Source organism: Morone saxatilis, unplaced genomic scaffold (genome assembly GCF_004916995.1).
Source record: "Morone saxatilis isolate NCDOM2014 unplaced genomic scaffold, NCSU_SB_2.0 Contig20, whole genome shotgun sequence".
Taxonomy (NCBI): domain Eukaryota; kingdom Metazoa; phylum Chordata; class Actinopteri; family Moronidae; genus Morone; species Morone saxatilis.
The window spans coordinates 22,431,001-22,449,373 of record NW_023339763.1 but is presented as its reverse complement, the minus strand read 5'-3'; the positions used below and the strand labels follow the sequence as shown (position 1 = coordinate 22,449,373).

The window sequence follows — 18,373 nt, the reverse complement described above, 5'->3', positions numbered from 1 at the left end:
TTTATTGCTTTGTTTATATGCAAAAGAAAAAATGTAGCCTGATCCCAAATGACCGTTAATGATCCAGTATCCATACTGTATGGCCATGCTTCAGCAGCTCAGCCTACATCAGCTGTGTATCATCTTCAAGTCACTAAATTCACTTCTATAGACCCCTTTACAGACATAAAACCATACAGTTTTTTGCATGTGGTATAAATGTGTTGTAATTGCATAAATTAGGAATGACTGGACACATAGCCTACTTCATGAGACTCCTGCATAAGTCAGTGCCCCAACGCCCCTGCTATGTGCCTGTATTTTGGGGAGCTGTGGTTCATGAGGCAGAACGAGTTGTCCACTAACCAGAAAGTTGGCAGTACAATCTCTGGCTTCTCCCTCTCCATGTCAAAGTGTCCTTTGGTGAGATACTGAACCCCAAATTGCTGTCGATGCTGTGTGAATGGGTGACGCTGACCTGTAGTGTAAAGCCATTTGAAACATCTCAATATTATAATTTTATTAACAGAGGGTGGTGTTTCTGGTATTCAGTCTATCCTTGTTGATATAACTGGGTGGACAAATGATAGAAGTCAGTTTAATATAATACAGGTCAACAGCACCATAAACTCTAGTCTCTAAATTAACTCCTCTCTAAAACAGTCTGAACCAAGACTGCACACTACAGCCTTCTTTTATTGCAGGACTGCTGTATTAGACTGCGTTGGTTTTTATGTGCAGCTAATAAAGGGAGTGTGTAACAGTGAATTATTGTTGATTCATAAAGGCTTTTACTTCAAAAACAAAGACCGGAACTCCTGTCTCTGTGCATTCTTGCCGGCCTGATGGTGGTGCGCATCTCACCGACCGCGAATACCGATTTCTGAACATTTCGGCCTTTTTCCCCGCTGCACCGTAAGCTGTGTTTGTGCAAGCGGCTGCAAGGGGAGCGGGTTGCACTGGCGCCGCGGGGTTAACGGGAAGGCTTCCATCGGTCGGTATTATGACAAACGGAGATGACACACATCCAGAAGGAGCCGTGTTTGTTTTGTATGGCGAAATGAGGCAAGGGGTTGAGAGTCGCCACAGAGACGCTGGGCTCCGGCCAAACATCACCGCATTTTAGCACTTATTCGATGCCCGGGATTTGCATTGCATTGCATTTGCTGCATCGTTGATCGGCCGTGTTTCTTGCAGATTGCATGGTGGAGAATGCAGCTTGTTTGAGGACAGCCCCCCCTCCTGATATCCATTGGTGCCATGATAGGCAGAGGTCTCCTCTCGACCGCGGCTCGGCCGGCTGGAGAAGAGGCAGATTGATTTGGGACGGTGGGTCGCATCTGCGGATGTTGTTCTGTGTGTGGAGCCTGTGAATATCATCCGCGCAAACGCACCGTGAATCTCACTCAGGGAAAAAGGAGAAAGAAAACAACATGTCTTCTCGATCTGCATTACCGTCTGGAAACGACAGGAGTACTGGAGACCATGTAAGTGCAATTACAGCCCATAGCCTCTGTTTGTGTGCAAGATAAATCGTGCATCCCTTCAAAAAAGAAAAAAAGATTTCATATTTGTGGCCTTTGGCGCTCAGTGGGTTTGTTCACAGTGTGGATGGGGGGTTGTATGGTGCTATTTTTTTCCTCATTAGGTTAAAGGACTTTAGAGGTGATATTGGAAGGATATTTTAGCAGAACAGGCTCTTTCAAAATGGGCTAACCTTGAGTGTCTGCGCAGGGAAAGAGCTGATGGCAGGCAAACAGCCCGGAATGAGTCCATCCGCATACGATAACACTCAGCGGATATGCGCAGAAAGCCTGAAAACCAGCCGTCACCTCTTATTATAAGGCTGTGGAGAGATAGTGATGTCACATTATACTCCTTGCTGCTGCTGCTGCTGCTGCCTATATGCGTGTGCGCGCCTATGTGCGTGTATTCCCCAGAAATTGGATGGGTGGGACGAGAGCACAGAAGGCCAAAACAAATGTATCGAGAATATCTGGGTTGGTAGTATGAAACGAGGGGGATTACTGCGTAAAATGATGTGCAGTCCATTGCTGCGCAGCCTACAAAGCGCCCAGCCCCAGAGCCAATGGGTGTCAGACAGCGCCATACATTCAGTACAGTGGAGCACAGTAGCGGCCTGCTGCTGGAGAGACAGAGGCAAAGGGGATTTATTCATGTGAGACAGGCAGAATATAGCAGGGTGTGCATGTGTATTGATTCTATCTATCTATCTATCTATCTATCTATCTATCTATCTATCTATCAATATATGATGTATATCAAAATGGTGACATGACTGATTGATGTTGCATTATGTCATTTCTCTGCCCTAAACACTTCTGGCAAGAGTTCCCCCCCCCACCCCCATCTGTTTGTTAGCAGAGCTTTCAGCACAGAGGGATGGTTAAGCCAGTAGATGTGTGTGTGTGTGTGTGTGTGTGTGTGTGTGCATAAAGTGTGTGAGTTTACGAGGTGCATGATTGATTATGAATGCAGATCCGTTCCTTCCGTCAGAATGGACATGGATCTGCTGTCATCACCACGCAATTAAGCCATGGTGACAGACGAGTGAATTGACCGGGTGAAATGTTGTGTTGTCACATTGGCACAGGTGAGGTTGGCTTCTACGTTGTACCCTTACAGCCAGCAGGTTGGTGTAACTCCACTGCTCGCCTCCGGTGCCGTTGGATGGGACTGGTTTTGACGGTGTTTAGATTGTATAGATTAGGGGTCCAGATTTGCTCTAGGTGGGGCGTGAGAACAGAAATGGGAGGAATGGGAAGCATGGGAAGCATGGGAAGGAGGGAGTGTCTGAAGGTGGGGCGTAAGGCTGCGTGGTTGTGTGTGTGTGTGTGTGTGTGTGTGTGAAGCTGAGAGCAAGATGACATGCTGGGGGGATGGAAGTGTGATGCCTCAGGGCCTGGGACTGGCCAGGGACCACTGTGCCGGCATCTGCTCCCTTTTTTCCTCTTTCCTCTTACATTCCTCTTTCTATTTATTTTCTGTCAGATACCCTGGTTTCCGAATCTCCTGGTATCCTCCCCTCACCTCCCCCCAACATTTATTTTCTGTCTTTCCTCCTCTCTATCTTTGCTTGGTTTGTCACATGACAAGACGCTGCTTCATACTGTAAATACATCCAGCTTTGTTTGTGCAAATGCACATTGTTGTCCTCCCTTTCTCTTCTGCTCTGCTTCCTGGCTGAACATTATCTGTGACTCAAGCATTGGACTCATCACTGCACAACAATGCTCTGAATCGCTGGGGTCCAGAATCAAGGTGGTAACATGCAGCAGCGGTAGCAGCAGCAGCACTGTAAAAGCTTCAGGGCTACCGCAAATTGCAGGGTATTACCTTTGCCCTCTGCCATATTCCATGAAGACATATTCCAGCAAGCAGCAGACCTCTAAAGAAGATGATACTGAACCCAAAATGGAAACAATATGTTCAAGTGTTCATGTGCTGGACAGCAGCTGTTAACCCAGAAATGAAGGGCATGTATTCACATGCAGCTCAGCTCAGCATCAGCTCAGCGTTTATGAAACAAACATCTGGTGGAAGGATTCTGGTAACGTGGCACAGGCTTGTCACTTCTCAGTCTATCAATAGATTATATATGCAGTAAAGCTGGGCTGCTTATTGTAAGCATATTTACCTGTGCATCATCAGTGACTACAGCAGATACTCAGTGTGAGCGATGACACAGCGAGACAGGGAGTTCCCTGGACCTTTGCCTTGAAACAGCCTAATTGCTGCCTAAAAACAGCATATTGTCTCCATATTCTTTCGTGAGCAGAGTTCATGACCAGCTTGCAGAGACAGAAAGGACTAACTCATATCATTTTGCTTCTGGAGACCATCAGTGCTCCATGGGTACAGGCAGCCCTGGAGGTCCTCTGGCAGCCTGCTGCTGCTCTATGTGATATTGGTACTGGCACAGTGAGTTAACCCCTTCCTTTTCTTCCAGCATGTGTCGCTGGGGGCCAGTCGCTCAGACAAGACCACCAGCCAGTCCAGTCGCTCACTGGGGGCCCGGTGTAGGAACTCCATCGCCTCCTGCTCTGACGAGCAGCCGCACATTGGCAACTACCGTCTACTCAAGACCATCGGCAAGGGGAACTTCGCCAAGGTCAAGCTGGCCCGCCACATCCTGACGGGCAAGGAGGTGAGACACAGGGAAGCAGAGGTCCAGGGTGGGAGGAGGGAGAAAGGAGATGGATGAGTAGATGTTTGCACGGTGAGGGAAGGTAATGGTTAAGCTGATGTTGCCGGCATCCTCAGGGTTTGATTTGGTCCAGTATTGAGTCTGCAACATCATATTTTTTCAACATATTTTTTAAGGAAGTAGATCTTATTCTCTCATTTTACCCTCTAATTGAATCTCCTTTAATATACTTTTCCTTGTTCAACACATTTCTATGGGACAAATAACAAGTAGTAGATTGACTTCTATTCTGTCAAGACATCATGATGTCTTTAGGGAATCGAGGATATGATTTCAATTAGTTGTTCAGTTAAGAAAGACTTAAATTTAAACACTGAATACTAAATGACTGCAATGAGAAGGTACACTTTATAAAATGTTTATATGTTATAACTAATTGCTTCTTAAATGTTTAATAAGTCATTTAATAAAGCTTTAGAGATCAGTTCGAAACTATTAGGAGCAACTTTTGGGATGCCAGGTTATTTGACTGATTGGACAGTATGACCACTTACTGTCTTCTTAATGGATTACCAAAGGATGAACCCTGGGAAAAGAGAGCTTTTACAACCTGGCAACCCAAATTTCTATTCTAAGTGACTTATGGCTGATCTATAAAGCTTTAGCATGATTTATTAGTCATAAAAGCATTATAGATGACTTGATTGAAAACAAACATATATAGTATTGTATATTTAGCACCATGTATGGAGGTTATAAGCAAAAGCAAGCTCTAATGATGATGTGTTTTCTTTTCCTCATCAAAAACATGCTTGATGTCTCTTCCAGGTTGCAATAAAAATCATTGACAAAACTCAGTTGAACCCAACCAGCCTACAAAAGGTGAGTTTTCCCTCTTTACACTGATGGATTGTTCATTGAGGGGTATGTCCTCAGGTACAAAAGCAGACACATGCTACACTCTCTAACACTATCTGCCCGCGTAAGCTCCAGCCAGGCATCAGAAATGTGGATGACTTGGTCACATTGATGTAATTCAACAAAATGCCGATATGCCGTCGGGGACTCGGAGAGGTTCAGGTTTATCCTCAGCTGTTTCCTCCTCAGAGGGGGCAGGAACGAGAGAGCAGCTGATGGAGAGAGGCCGCGTGGGATGTGATGCTGTTTGGCAGGTGCTAGGGACTGGATGGGAGCGAGAGGAGACCTCTGCTCCAGAGATCATCTCTCGTCTCTCTCTGGGCTAATCACTGCCCTGAGAGGGGGGGTGACTCATCTCGGGAACTGCGGTCACCCAACCCGTCCTTTTTTTGTGTGTGTGTGTTCTTAATTTGTCTCCCCTGAACACACGTTTCTGCGGATAACAAAGAGAGCCTGGTGGCCATTTCATTGATGTGAGAGGTGTCTTTAGAAAGGCTCAGGTATACATGTCACTGGCTTCCTATTTTCCTGCTGGTCAGCACGTTGAGTGCTGAGACTGAATGGTGGACACTCTAGGTTTGTTGTGCATGAAGGTCAGAGGCTGAGCAGTGGACACTTTTGCCAGCTATCAAGGGCAACCTCAGTGTGGTGCATCCACACAATGGTAGACATCTGGAGGAGACCTGGACTGGTAGATATCCAGACACAACATGGCTGACATTAAGACCGTTGGATTGTGTGTTTATCACATGCTCACATATCTCCATCTTAGACCAATGAAGTGCTTTTCTGCCCTGTAATGCAGCTAGATCTCACACAGTCAGGTAAATAAGTATCTGGAAGAGAGTTAAAAGATGCAGACAGCCATTTTAATCAACCCATATTTGTCCAGAATGCTGCTTATATCCACATATAGGCCAAAGTGTCTCCCTCATTTAGCCCGCCCCTCCCTCCCTCTCTCATCTCTTTATACCTCCCTTGGCCTGCATGAGCTCCTCTGCCTGTGGGCAAGAAGTGAACAGAGCAGAAGGACCAAATCAGGGATAAAATAATTGTTCTTTATATGTGTGTGTGCGATTTAGTTTGACTGGAAGATGTCTGCATGTCTGGCTACATACATTAGCAAGACCAGTGTTTCTTCACAAGAGATGCAGAATTATGTGAATCCCTGTGAGATCATTGCTCGAACAGGGACCGCCGTTATTTTATATTGGGGCTTTTTCCTTTATTGGGTAGGACAGCTGAAGGTATTGTTCACCATAACAGGAAAGGGGGTAGAGAGAGAGGGGATTACATGCAGCAAAGGGCCACAGGTCAGAGTCGAACCCATTGCTGCTGCAGCAAGGACTCAGCCTTGGTACATGGGGCACCAGCTGTACCAGGCGAGCTATCAGGGTGCCCTGGGACCAACATAGTCGTGTTGAAATGCTGTGGGTCACTTTACTGGTAACAACTTAAAAATGTCCAAGAAGATTTGCACATACTAAATGGCGTTTAACAAAAAAAATCCTTTTGATTATATTTGGTTTCTTTTTTTGTTAATAATCTTTTTCTCAATCTGTGTATTTACCCAGCACCCACAGCTGTGACCTTGAGTTGTTGCTGTATTATCAAGGCTTTACTTCTCATTGTTTTCTTTTTCCATAACCATTCGTTGCCCTTTTGACCACTGGCTTTCTGTAATCCTGATACTTTGACTCATCATATTTCTGGTGCTTGTATCATGACAGAAAATGGATTTTCTGTACCTCACCTGGCTAGAATATTGAATGCTTTACATGAACTGTAAGCCCAACTTGCGTGTTATCCCATCTTCCTGCCTGCTGCTTTTCTTGGACCTGGACCGGCTGCTGTGAAAGACAATGGTGCAACATTTAGGACAGGATTGAACAGAGAGGCAAAGGATTGGCCACTGATTGGAGAGAATGCTCTACAATTGGCCGGTGATGATAGCGGGGCTTCTTTACATACCCGTGGGCTAGAGAAAATCCTCAGTACTGAAGACATGAAAGAGTCCATATTAGCATAATCTGGACGGTAATGTATGTAGAGGGGAGAAGGAATGAGGGAGATGTATTGTACAGGAGGGGGGGTTGAAAGAGGGGGAGGAAGGGAGGAAGGAAGGAAGGAAGAAAGGAAGAGGAAAGTAAAATCACAGATGAGAAAATTTAAACCTCAATATCCGTGAAGAAGGATTTCCTACACGAGGAAATGGCCGATTACAGGAGGAGGATTTTATTCTGGCCCCTCTGTGTTGGAGGACACCTAGAAACTAAATATGTGACACAACTTACATTTTAATGCAATTTGTTTCCATCTGCTGGATTTGTAATTAAAGCCAGGAGTCCATCCCTGTCAGCTTCATCATAGGATTTCTGTCCATCTGCGGTCATTAATGTTGACCGGGGTCGAAACGTGTTGCCGGGGGATTGTTTGTTGTTTCGACGGATCTGACCGCTCGGCCCTGCCATGACGAGCAGGGAATTAACGGGAAGCCCGGATAAAATGAGACTACGTATCCCAAGATTCCCTCTAGCACAGCTGGAGAAGCTGGGAAAGAGACCCGGTCTTAATACTTGGGTCGCTATGGCAACAGTGACGTTGGGGGCACTGCTATAGGAGAAGACTGCTGGAGGAATTGAATGAAGGAGGAGGAGGGAAAGGAGGGAGACACGTCGGAAAATAGAAGAGGGGGAGGATTGAGAAAAGAGGATAGAAAAGCTTATGGCACAATCTTTTTATTTTCCTATTTTTTCCGGACGGAGTTGACGATGTGGAGGAAAGTCACTGGTGTTCAGCGACGGCCTTTTGTTGAGGGAGTGTACTGTTATATACGTGAAACCAGGGGAGCTGGCTCAAATGTAATCCCCTGCTCTGCTCTGACAAAGTGTACAAATATATCCCCCGGAGTCGATGTATCACACGCAGTGAGGAGTGCTCGGAGTAGAAGTTGGTCCATTTTGGCTGCAGATCCATCACATTTGTGTGTGGGCCATTTGTTGTTGTTGTTTTTAATGGTGAGGAGGTTTGTGTCGGTTGTTGTCACCCTCTCAAAATTCTCATTTGGATGACTATCAGAGACCGAAAGTGATGCTGTTATTTTTAGGACAAAAGTATAAAACTGTCTGCTTGTACTGGTCCAATGCCAGTCTCTAAGGGGGTTCTAGTTTGATTTCAGCAGCAGAATTGATTGCACATTACTGTGCTATAAAGACTATATGATAAACAGCCAAGCAGGAAGCCATTTAATGTAGCCTTTACACTACCTTCACCAATGAAGTGGTGTCTTAAAAGAGTACTCCACATATTAAGCATTGCACTTCTTTAAAGATCCCCTCCAGATATGTATGAAGACATATTTATATACAAATAGTCTGCCTGGAACTATAATGTGTGTCTGATATATTTGTTCCACAAAAAAGGAACATTTCCACATTAAAATCCTTAAAAAGTCATCTCCTCCTTCTATCTCATTAAAACTTCCAGAATCTATGAATATGCAAATGTTGTCCTGAATGGACTTGAATGTTGTCAGGCTCACAATGAACAGTTTTTGTTTCATTGTCAAAACCTGGCACCTACATTACCCATAATGCAATTAAGCGGTGAACAGTCCGGCCAGAGATCCAGTAGTGTTAGTAGTTACTGTTAATGTAGCTTGGAGATGAGATTCATTTTTAAACTTGTACAGGGTTCCCATGCGTCCTGGAAAACCTGGGAAATTAGAGAGTAGTTTTCCAGTCATGGAAATACCTGGAATTTGCATGCAGCTGTTATATGTTAATAACTGTGGTAACAGTATCTTCAGGTCCCATGTTAATCTACCTTAACTCCAAAAAATACTGAGCACAAATAGTGATTGTTGAAGTGACCCAGTAAAAGTTGGAACCTTGTAAAAGGAGAGATATATGGGTAGAGTATTAGCAGTATAGTAAATCATTTAGAGGAAAGCTCAGATTCTGTACTGCCAGTGAAATTCTTTTTCCATGACGTATGGAATACTACGTTTTGCATTTTGAAAAAAAAAAAATATTTCTAACCAATACAAAGGCTCGATCAGCTTACTTGAAATAAAGAGACTTGGAGGATTCACAAGACACTAGTCTCAACTTAAGACATTAGTCTCAATTAAACCATCCAGTTCAAGGAGGTTTTTCGCCTCAGAAATTTGATGGGGAACATTTTGGTCATGATCCACATCTGAGATTCAGTTCTTTTGTTTGTCAAGCAGAACTGTGGAAATAATGGAAATCAGGAGATTAGAGTTTTTACCGTAAGATGTTGAAATTAGCAAGCTTAAAATCAGAGACCTGAAAAGAAAATGCAAAAGTATACTGCACTCATTTTCACGACAGCCTGACAGCAACCGTGTGAATTCTGAGATATACAGACACATGCAGTATGCGTCACAGACCCAAAAATGCTGAGAACCCTAACCTCAGCTCCCAAGAACAACCATGGTTCCTTTGAATCTAAATGTATTTCTTTCAGTGAACATGATGCCATCATTGCTACACTTAAAAGCACAGATTTATTTATGTGTAGTATTATCAATACATTAAAATTCTGTTTCTTCTTCCCAGCTCTTTCGGGAGGTACGAATAATGAAAGGCTTAAATCACCCTAACATAGGTAAGGCACATGCATACATCTCAATGGGCTTTATGTTTGTGTGTGTTGAGTGTGCGTCCATGTGTGTGTGTTTTGCTTCTGTGTGTGTGATCAGACAGAAGAATAATGCTTTGAATAAGCTTTAGAGCATTCATTGACCGAACTGTGGCAAGCGACGTCGCAGAATTGCATATAGAGGTCACGAGGTTGGATTTTCTAAAGCTGAAATGCCATATGGATCAAAACCCCCCACAGCATTAGCAGCGGGTTCCTTGGTATTAAGGCAGACGGGCAGACTGCTGCGCTATATTATTCATAATGTGAGCAGGATTTGTTGATATATATTTGATTTTAATCTGCTTCTGTTTTGGGCTACAGTGCAGCTGTTCGAGGTGATTGAGACTGATAAGACCCTTTACCTAATCATGGAGTACGCCAGTGGGGGTGAGTACATCAGCCACCACGTCCAGGAAAAAGCAAATGGTGCAGGAGGTTGCAGATTTTATTGGAACTGCGTGTTTTAAATTCAGGTCCAACAGGAAATCCTTGTTTGTGTGTGTGTGATCAGTATCGAGATCATTTTACAGTTTGGATGCATGGTAAAACACAGTGGCTGAAGGTGAAACTACAGAGACACTGGTACATTGGAGGGTTGTTTTCCTTCATATATCCTATATATAAGTACAATTTAAAGAAATTGTTCGACATTTGGAGACATACTTGCTTTCTTGCCAAGAAACTGATTATTCTAGAGCAGTAATACTAAAATGAAGGGTGGCCCACCGACAAATTTTCTAATTCACAATGAAAATAAATTCATTCACACTGGGAGTTTGTACCAATGAGTAAATGTTCAATAATGTCCCTTGGCTGTTGCTTTGGTAGTTAGCCTATCAGAGATCTGCACAGAAATTGTGACACTTGATTTCTGGAGGACAGTACATGTCGAAGAACTGACATTAAAAACAGGCAATTTAATGAAAAATGGATGGATGACTTTGCCTTTTTTTTGCCACCTCATACCAGTCCTAAACCACTGTGTTTAATTTGCCAAATGACAATTGTTGTATGCTAATATTTGGCACCATCACAAAACATGCTAGCTGCAGTGCAGCGTTTCTGCCTGGTAGCAACGCGATAAAATAGAAGATTGCGAAGTTGTCTTATTCTGCCCCATCAACGATCTGAATATTTATTAATTTGATCTGATAAATATCATTAATGTTTGTTTATTAACTGGCCCCTGGCCTCCTGCTATTTTGCAAAAGTGCAAAGTCCCTGGTTCTAGGGCAAAGCTTTTCAGGAGTTGCAAGGACTGTATTAGGAAACACTGAATTAAGTTTGAATGACATGACATGAAGAAATGAAACAAAATACACAATACACAATACAGTCAGAGAATTGTATAAAAAAGAAAACATCTCATATTCGCAGGAAATAATCTGCAAAATTCATCTAAATCACCATTTTACGCAAACTTTCTACAGTTACTGGGTTCACTGTTTGGGTTGATTGTACAGTTTATCATTTGTTCTGTATTATTATTGTTATGCGTTGAATATTATATGAAATATCCATTAAATATGTCACTTACTGAGGAGTTACTCAGTGATAGAAAAAGAGTCCCTTTAGGAAAAAGGTTGGGAACCACTGTTCTAGGGGATGTATGTATATATTTTAGGGATATAGCCAGCACAAAGGAGGAATAAAGCCTGGGTTAAATGTGTCAATACTAGCCCTTCCGGTAATCTATGTTATGTATGAATAATTGTGACCAAGTGCTGTCCTAGAGTGGGAACCTGTGTTCTTGACATCACATACTGGAGACATTTATTCAAACAAGTCAAAATGAAGTGGACACAGGTGAATTAGTTCACTCTTTAAACAAAAATGTAGTGTTTAAATTAAATTAAATTATGTTTTGTAGCGCTTTGCTCTCTTTAGCTCTTTAGCATACCAAAACGGGTGTGTGGTACGCTTATACATTCGAACTTAATAGAGTATGGAACCACAACATAAACAACTGAGCAGTCTCTGTGCAGTAATGGTGCTGTTTAAACTGACTTTAAACACAATTTCAGGAGTAATGCCAGCAAATTGCATCTAATGCTGCTCGCCTTTTCTTTTGGCCTCCATTAGTCTCTTTTATGCTTCTATTTGCGTCCGTTTCTTGTCACCAATTCCCTTTTTTTTTTCTGTGTTCTGTCCCTAAACGTATCGTTTGCTCACTGCGACCTTGGAGAATGTCACAGACACAGTTTGAATGTGGCTTTCTTTCAAGCCCATTATTAAGTTGGGAAAAAAAGACCAGTTGTAGTGGTGCCTGGACGCCTGAAGACCAAAATGTAATATCTATCCTTATATACAGTAGATCCTAAGGACCAGTAGTGCTGTACAATATGTTCAAAATCTCATCCCCCAGTATAGGTAATTTCATATCCAGGTAACAGTATCTATCACGATATAGAGACATAGAATGTATGTTTTTCTGGTACATGACTTTCCATACCCAAACTACATCCATAAAACAGAAGTAGGCCTGTTTTGTCTTGGCTGCTCTAAATATTGGCAGGTTGAGTTCAGTGATTGAAGCAAATAAAAGCCCTGACTATTAATTAAACAGTAAATAAATTGCTTTTTACTGATGCACAGATTTTTGAAACAATGCTTACCTTTTGTAATGGGGGAATTTTGAACAAAGATGCAGAACCGGGGAATCTTACCATCCGTAATATCCAACAACAGTTCACAAACGATCCAAAATCTAGAAGCTACTCAAACCTGTGTTATGGAATTTCCCCTTACTCTCGGCGAGAAAGCAAATGAGTGTATTTCCCAAAATGTCAAATTGTTCCTTTAAGGTTTCATGTGGCTACAAGTAGTACAATAAGGTTGACACCTTGACAGCACTTGAACCTTATAAATATTAATAACTGGATTGATTGTGTCTATCAGCACTATATAATCAAATAATAAAATGGCTATAATGCTTCTGGCTTTACGACCTGACTGATCGGTTCCTGCTTCCACACTCACAGGTGAAGTGTTTGACTACCTCGTGTCTCATGGGAGAATGAAGGAGGTTGAAGCCAGAGCCAAATTTCGACAGGTACGAGCACACTCCCCTCGCGCCCGCGTTGTGCCAATCCTCACATTTAATTGCCAGTACTAAAGCTTTGTCCGCTCCTCGTGTTCACAGATTGTCTCTGCTGTCCACTACTGCCACACCAAGAACATTGTCCACAGAGATCTGAAGGTGAGGAAGTTCAGAAAATGTTTTTGGGCTGCTTTCAGAGATGGTGGATTAAGGCTAGAAGATGTCCCAGTCTTGGACTGGGACATTTCTTTCACTGACAGATTACACTGAACAGAAAGTTATAATCTGGGACTTGTCTTAATCTGTGTCTGTGAAAAGGGCCCTTTAACATCTTAATCACATAGTAAAGCACTGATGAGTGGAGAGGCTGTTTTTTTACCAAGCTGGGAAGGGTAGGAGGCAGCCAGAGCCTGCTCCTGTTCTAATAGATTATTACATTCCTCAATACACACAGTGACATATATACAGTATGAGTCATGTCCAGTATCTGTGTTGTTGGACAACACGCAAGCACCACCCCCTCCCCATCTGTCTCTCATTCACGCTCTCTTTTTCCTCCCCCAATCCGACCATTTTCTCGACCGCTCCCCCCTCACCATCCAACCCTCCCCTGTCCATCCCTGCCTCCCCCTCTCCTGCATCAACGTATGCATGACTCAGGCGGAGAACCTTCTGCTGGACGCTGACGCCAACATCAAGATCGCCGACTTCGGCTTCAGCAATGAGTTCACGCTGGGCAACAAGCTGGACACGTTCTGTGGCTCGCCGCCCTACGCTGCCCCCGAGCTTTTCCAGGGCAAGAAATATGATGGGCCCGAGGTGGATGTCTGGAGTCTTGGAGTCATCCTCTACACGCTGGTCAGCGGCTCGCTGCCCTTTGATGGCCAGAACCTGAAGGCAAGTGGATGGGGGGAGGGTCTGTCTCGGTACACTCAGAGGCAGGAGTTGTCCTCAGGGGTTTATGGTAACAATAATGGGTTTACATATATTGAAACGTATAGTTCGCAACAACCATCTAATTAAGTACACTGAGGGATGCAGTGCAGTTTTTAAAAGCTTGTGATAAATGTTATTTTTCTTTTCTTTGTACATCTGCAGAACTTTGCTTCAAGTGTTATCTTAAATCTGACCTGCGACATGATGTCAAAAATATGATTTCAATTTCAAGTACACTTTCATATACAATTAATATAAAAACTATTTTATTTTATTATTTTCTATTTTAAAAAATTTGTTGGCACAAAATAATGGCAAAGGTCAAAGGTGCCCGCAAACACAAAAATGACTGACTGCAAATAACAAAAATGATACAAAATGAAATAAATAAATAAAAACGTATATAAACTGCTGTTTGTATCATGTTAGTAATGGACATGTAATAGTAGTGCTAAAACATTGTACCAGCTGTGGCCCTAAGACTGTTTGAGCTTGAGAGCCCTGGTTTACAGTAACAGTGGACGGTAGAATTTTACAGAACCGCCCCAAAGGCTGCTCTTTCTCCCCTTTGGGGTAGTTTGATAAAGTCTGAATCAAAGCCAGGAATGTAGTGGCGACCTCGTGACCCAGTGTGTGATGTGTACATGTGGTAGCCAGGTTTTGAATGTGGTCCAGGACCTTTGTGTTTCTCTCAGTCTTCCTTCTTATTCTTCTTTTTCCAGTGATCCTCTCTTCTGGAAATAATCATTTTTGTTCGTATTGGTTGCTTTATAGTGTTTATTTACTTTATAGTCCACCTGAATTCTTATTTTCCTTTAAACTACTGCTTGACAACCTTTTTTCTGTACAGTATTCCTATAAAAAGTCATCATGAATTGTGGTTAAAATAGATCCTATAGTCCAACTGATACTGGATTTTTGAGGCCAATATTGATATTTGAGAGCTAATCTCTAACTGTTGTCTGCTGTTTGGTGCGGCGCAGGCAGTGTACAGTGAGTTTATCACAGCCTTTCACTGAAAACCGCTGGCAGTGATGTTTATAAGAGCTATGAGAGTGAACCATAGCAGTGAAACTAAAGCCATTCATGAATCTGGTAATGTATTAACATGTCAAAATCAGTTATAATCAGAAAAACTGGTCACTGTGTGTACTTGTGGAACAGTGTACAGTTTGTCTTGATCAAAATCACTGACATAAGGGAGGAGGACACCATTTCATCCTTTTTGTGCCATTTTGCATCAGTGTGCATCATACACTGCATATACTTTTTTTCTATTTGAATCTCCTTAGTTATATAACACATGTGCATTGGCCATTTAATTTCTGTTCCAACTACGTATCCCAAATAATAAATAGTGTAGTGATTCTGTGCCATCCCCTTGTGCTGTAATGTTATTGTACCCTGTAGTAGAACTGCTGCTAAAAAAAAATAAAAATAGTATTTTTATCCAAAATCCAGCAGATGGCAATGAATGGCCCCCTAGAGCTGTACCAGAGGGTGGAGACAAATGTGTATTTAACCCCTCTCATATCTAACTGCACCCCAGCATACCGCCTGCAGTGAGGGACCTGGGGATTTAAGTTCTTATGCGACAGACACCATTACAGACTGGTCTTATCAGAGGAGTTCAGTATGAAAAGCTTTTATGCAGTGTTGGATAAGTTGTAATTAAAACTTAAACATAAACCAAAATGAACGAAGTGGTTATGGGGGGGAAGTCAGAATTTACTTTAATGTGCCTTGATGCATAGTGCTGACATAATGGCTGCAGAAGTAGCTTCTTCTCTTTTTTTGACCATGTTTATTTCAAAACTAGCATTAAAGACAAATAAAGTAGGGATGTCCAGCATCCGAGTGGTTAAGACATGTGTAACTGCAGGGTTCACACCCCCGGTTGGGGTTCTCGTTTGTTTTTATTTTTGACATCTCCTCCCTAACTGCTGGTCCAACTGTCCCTAAACTGAGTCAGGATCAAACTTTGCTGATCTTAACTAGTTAACCCGTTTCCATTTTAGAAGCCAATTAATATTTATCAAAATATAAAAAATTGGCAATAACTTATTTGTGCTTCACCTCTAGGGGGTGCCACAAATGTGAAAAGTTAATATCTCATAATTAGCTTGAAAAATATATTGTAATATTTTTTTTGTGATATTGTATTGATTGAAACCGTATCGTAAAAACACCATTGATTCTTGTGTTTAAACCCTCAAGATGGATAGATAGTAGTGTCATAAATGTAACCGTTTTAACTTAGATTTCATGCATATGGTGGTACACTATTTATGTTTTCCTAAAAAACAAAACAAAAAACAATACATGGCTTTGCTTACAGCATTGCAATATATCCAACCGTATCCCCTGTGCTGTATGTGTAATGTGATGTATCTCGTCAACAGGAGCTGAGGGAGCGCGTGCTGAGAGGAAAGTACCGCGTCCCCTTCTATATGTCCACAGACTGTGAGGGGATCCTTCGCCGATTCCTGGTGCTCAACCCCGCCAAACGCTGCACCCTAGAAGTAAGAATATGCAGTGCTTAAGGCGTAACTTAACCTCATGTGAAATTGGAACAGGACTGAAGCTTTTCTGTGCCTCTGTTTCTGCAGCAAGTCATGAAGGACAAGTGGATAAATACAGGGTATGAAGGGGACGATCTGAAGCCCCATATAGAACCTGTTGAAGACTACAGTGATCCAGCTCGCATTGGTGAGTCAGCGGGACCACTATTACTGCAGCTGCAGCTTGGCTGTTGGCCTGCCTGCTGTTCTAGCTGAGAGTGTCCATTACAACCCTGGTCAGTGTAGCCAAAATGCAAGATGTTATAAATCTCCTTTCTTACCTTTCGTATTTGGTTGTTTGTGTTCCTCAGAGGTGATGGTCGGGATGGGTTTCACTCCAGAGGAAATCAAGGACTCTCTGCTCAATCAGAAGTACAATGAGGTCACCGCCACCTACTTACTGCTAGGCCGCAAAGGCGATGTGAGTTATATAGTTCTACACAATATTTATTTATGCATACTAGGTATCTAACTAACATACTAACCAGAACAACTGGCAATGAATGAAGACTGACCTTTTCCATGATCACTATTTGTGCATGCTGGGCTGGGTATTACTTCAATTATTTTTCCATACATTCCATTTTTCCAAATGTAGTACTTTTTGATACCTTACAAAATACAATATTTTTCTCCAAAACCCTTTCTGTTCTAACAAAAGAAACCAAACTTTTTGAATACATGTGATCAATGTTGTTCGCATGCACATGATGGCTGCCTCGCATATCCTGCGTCCATTTGGACTGTTGGTTGTGCACATTCTCAGAAATGAACATGACAAACACGTGGTTAAAAAGCAAGTGTTAATCATATGTCAAATACCGTAAGCCTGCCTCAGCACAATGGTCCTGGTGTAACTCTGAGTTGGATTCTGATCTGACTTCTTCTCATCTTAAACACCGAATCACCAAATTAATACGTTGATCACTAAATCTATAATGTTAATTTCCCACTATATCTCCGGCTTTAAAACAAACAGCACTACAAGAAGCTTGCTTAAATAAACTAATTTGCAAAGTCATGTTTTAAATCAGAATATCTGGAGTACAGTATATATGTCAACTCTTTCTTTCTATATCTATAGCTCTGTTCTTTTGTATTAGCTGCTGCAATCCCCTATGACCACAAAATGTTTGTCTATTAAATTACACTGTCTACCTACATCAATAAAATAGAAAAACATCACACCATCTTCACACATTTGAATCAACTGTTACCCTAACCCATTTAAAATTTGTGCACTGACTTCCCTTAACCCCAAAGACACTCTTGATGAATATTGCAGTATCTCCTAATTGTAAGCTTTGTCATATCAGTCAGGGACTTTTTCTGCATACGATTTGGTAATGCCCCTCTGTTTTTGGGAGCAGGTTAGTAAAATGATTTCTAAAGTGATTTAATCTCTCTTCCGTCCCCACAAGTAAAGTAATGTTATTAAGTGGTGATTTTTATTTAAACTTCTCTTAGCTGTTACATCTCAATCAGGGCTCAGAAAGTATTGAGGGTCGATACCCAACCCCTCTTATCGCAATTATCATTCAAAACTGTGTTTCTGGGGGAGACCAAAACCACCTGGTATATTCAATTACCCATCCTTCCTTCTCACTGTAATACTCAACTTTACAGACGCCAAATTCGGTCACACTTTCTGACTTTTCTATCCAATATCACTGGAACATTATAGGAGGGCAGTGAGGCTCGCACAGCCAGTAGCCTGTCCCTGGCGAGGGTACGACCCAGCCCCATCACCAACGGAACCAACAAGCACTCATCAGCCACTGGCTCCTCTTCCTCCTCCACCTCTTCTTCACATAGCAAGACCCAGCGCAGTGCCTCCACCTACCACAGGCAGCGGCGACACAGCGACTTCTGTGAGTCTCTTCTCTAACATTATCTCTATCTAAGCTATGCATCTGTTAAAACTTCATGTGAATGTGTGTTCACTTGTAATTCTGTAAGCAGTTTAATCCACTGATACGAACACCCAAATTCAATTTTCAATTCTGAAATAAAGCAGGTCTAGACAGTATTTCAGGCAGGACCACTTTTGTCAAAATAACTTTTATTACAAAGCCGATATGGTATGGCTCTGTTCTGGGACCT

The 18,373-nt window shown here is 42.3% G+C and overlaps 1 protein-coding gene across 2 annotated transcripts in view; it reads left to right on the top strand.

Moving 5' to 3' along the window:
- Nucleotides 1-1,211: 1,211 nt before the first annotated feature.
- Nucleotides 1,212-18,373, top strand: part of mark4a (MAP/microtubule affinity-regulating kinase 4a) — a 27,547-nt gene continuing 10,385 nt past the window's right edge. For both annotated transcript variants that reach the window (XM_035666072.1, XM_035666073.1), the window contains exons 1-12: nucleotides 1,212-1,466; nucleotides 3,950-4,147; nucleotides 4,976-5,029; nucleotides 9,649-9,697; nucleotides 10,055-10,120; nucleotides 12,715-12,785; nucleotides 12,876-12,932; nucleotides 13,434-13,670; nucleotides 16,112-16,231; nucleotides 16,319-16,418; nucleotides 16,582-16,691; nucleotides 17,955-18,141. In XM_035666072.1, the coding sequence (XP_035521965.1) occupies nucleotides 1,413-1,466; nucleotides 3,950-4,147; nucleotides 4,976-5,029; nucleotides 9,649-9,697; nucleotides 10,055-10,120; nucleotides 12,715-12,785; nucleotides 12,876-12,932; nucleotides 13,434-13,670; nucleotides 16,112-16,231; nucleotides 16,319-16,418; nucleotides 16,582-16,691; nucleotides 17,955-18,141 (1,303 nt within the window). In that variant the 5' untranslated portion in view covers nucleotides 1,212-1,412. The remainder of the gene's footprint in view (nucleotides 1,467-3,949; nucleotides 4,148-4,975; nucleotides 5,030-9,648; nucleotides 9,698-10,054; nucleotides 10,121-12,714; nucleotides 12,786-12,875; nucleotides 12,933-13,433; nucleotides 13,671-16,111; nucleotides 16,232-16,318; nucleotides 16,419-16,581; nucleotides 16,692-17,954; nucleotides 18,142-18,373) is intronic.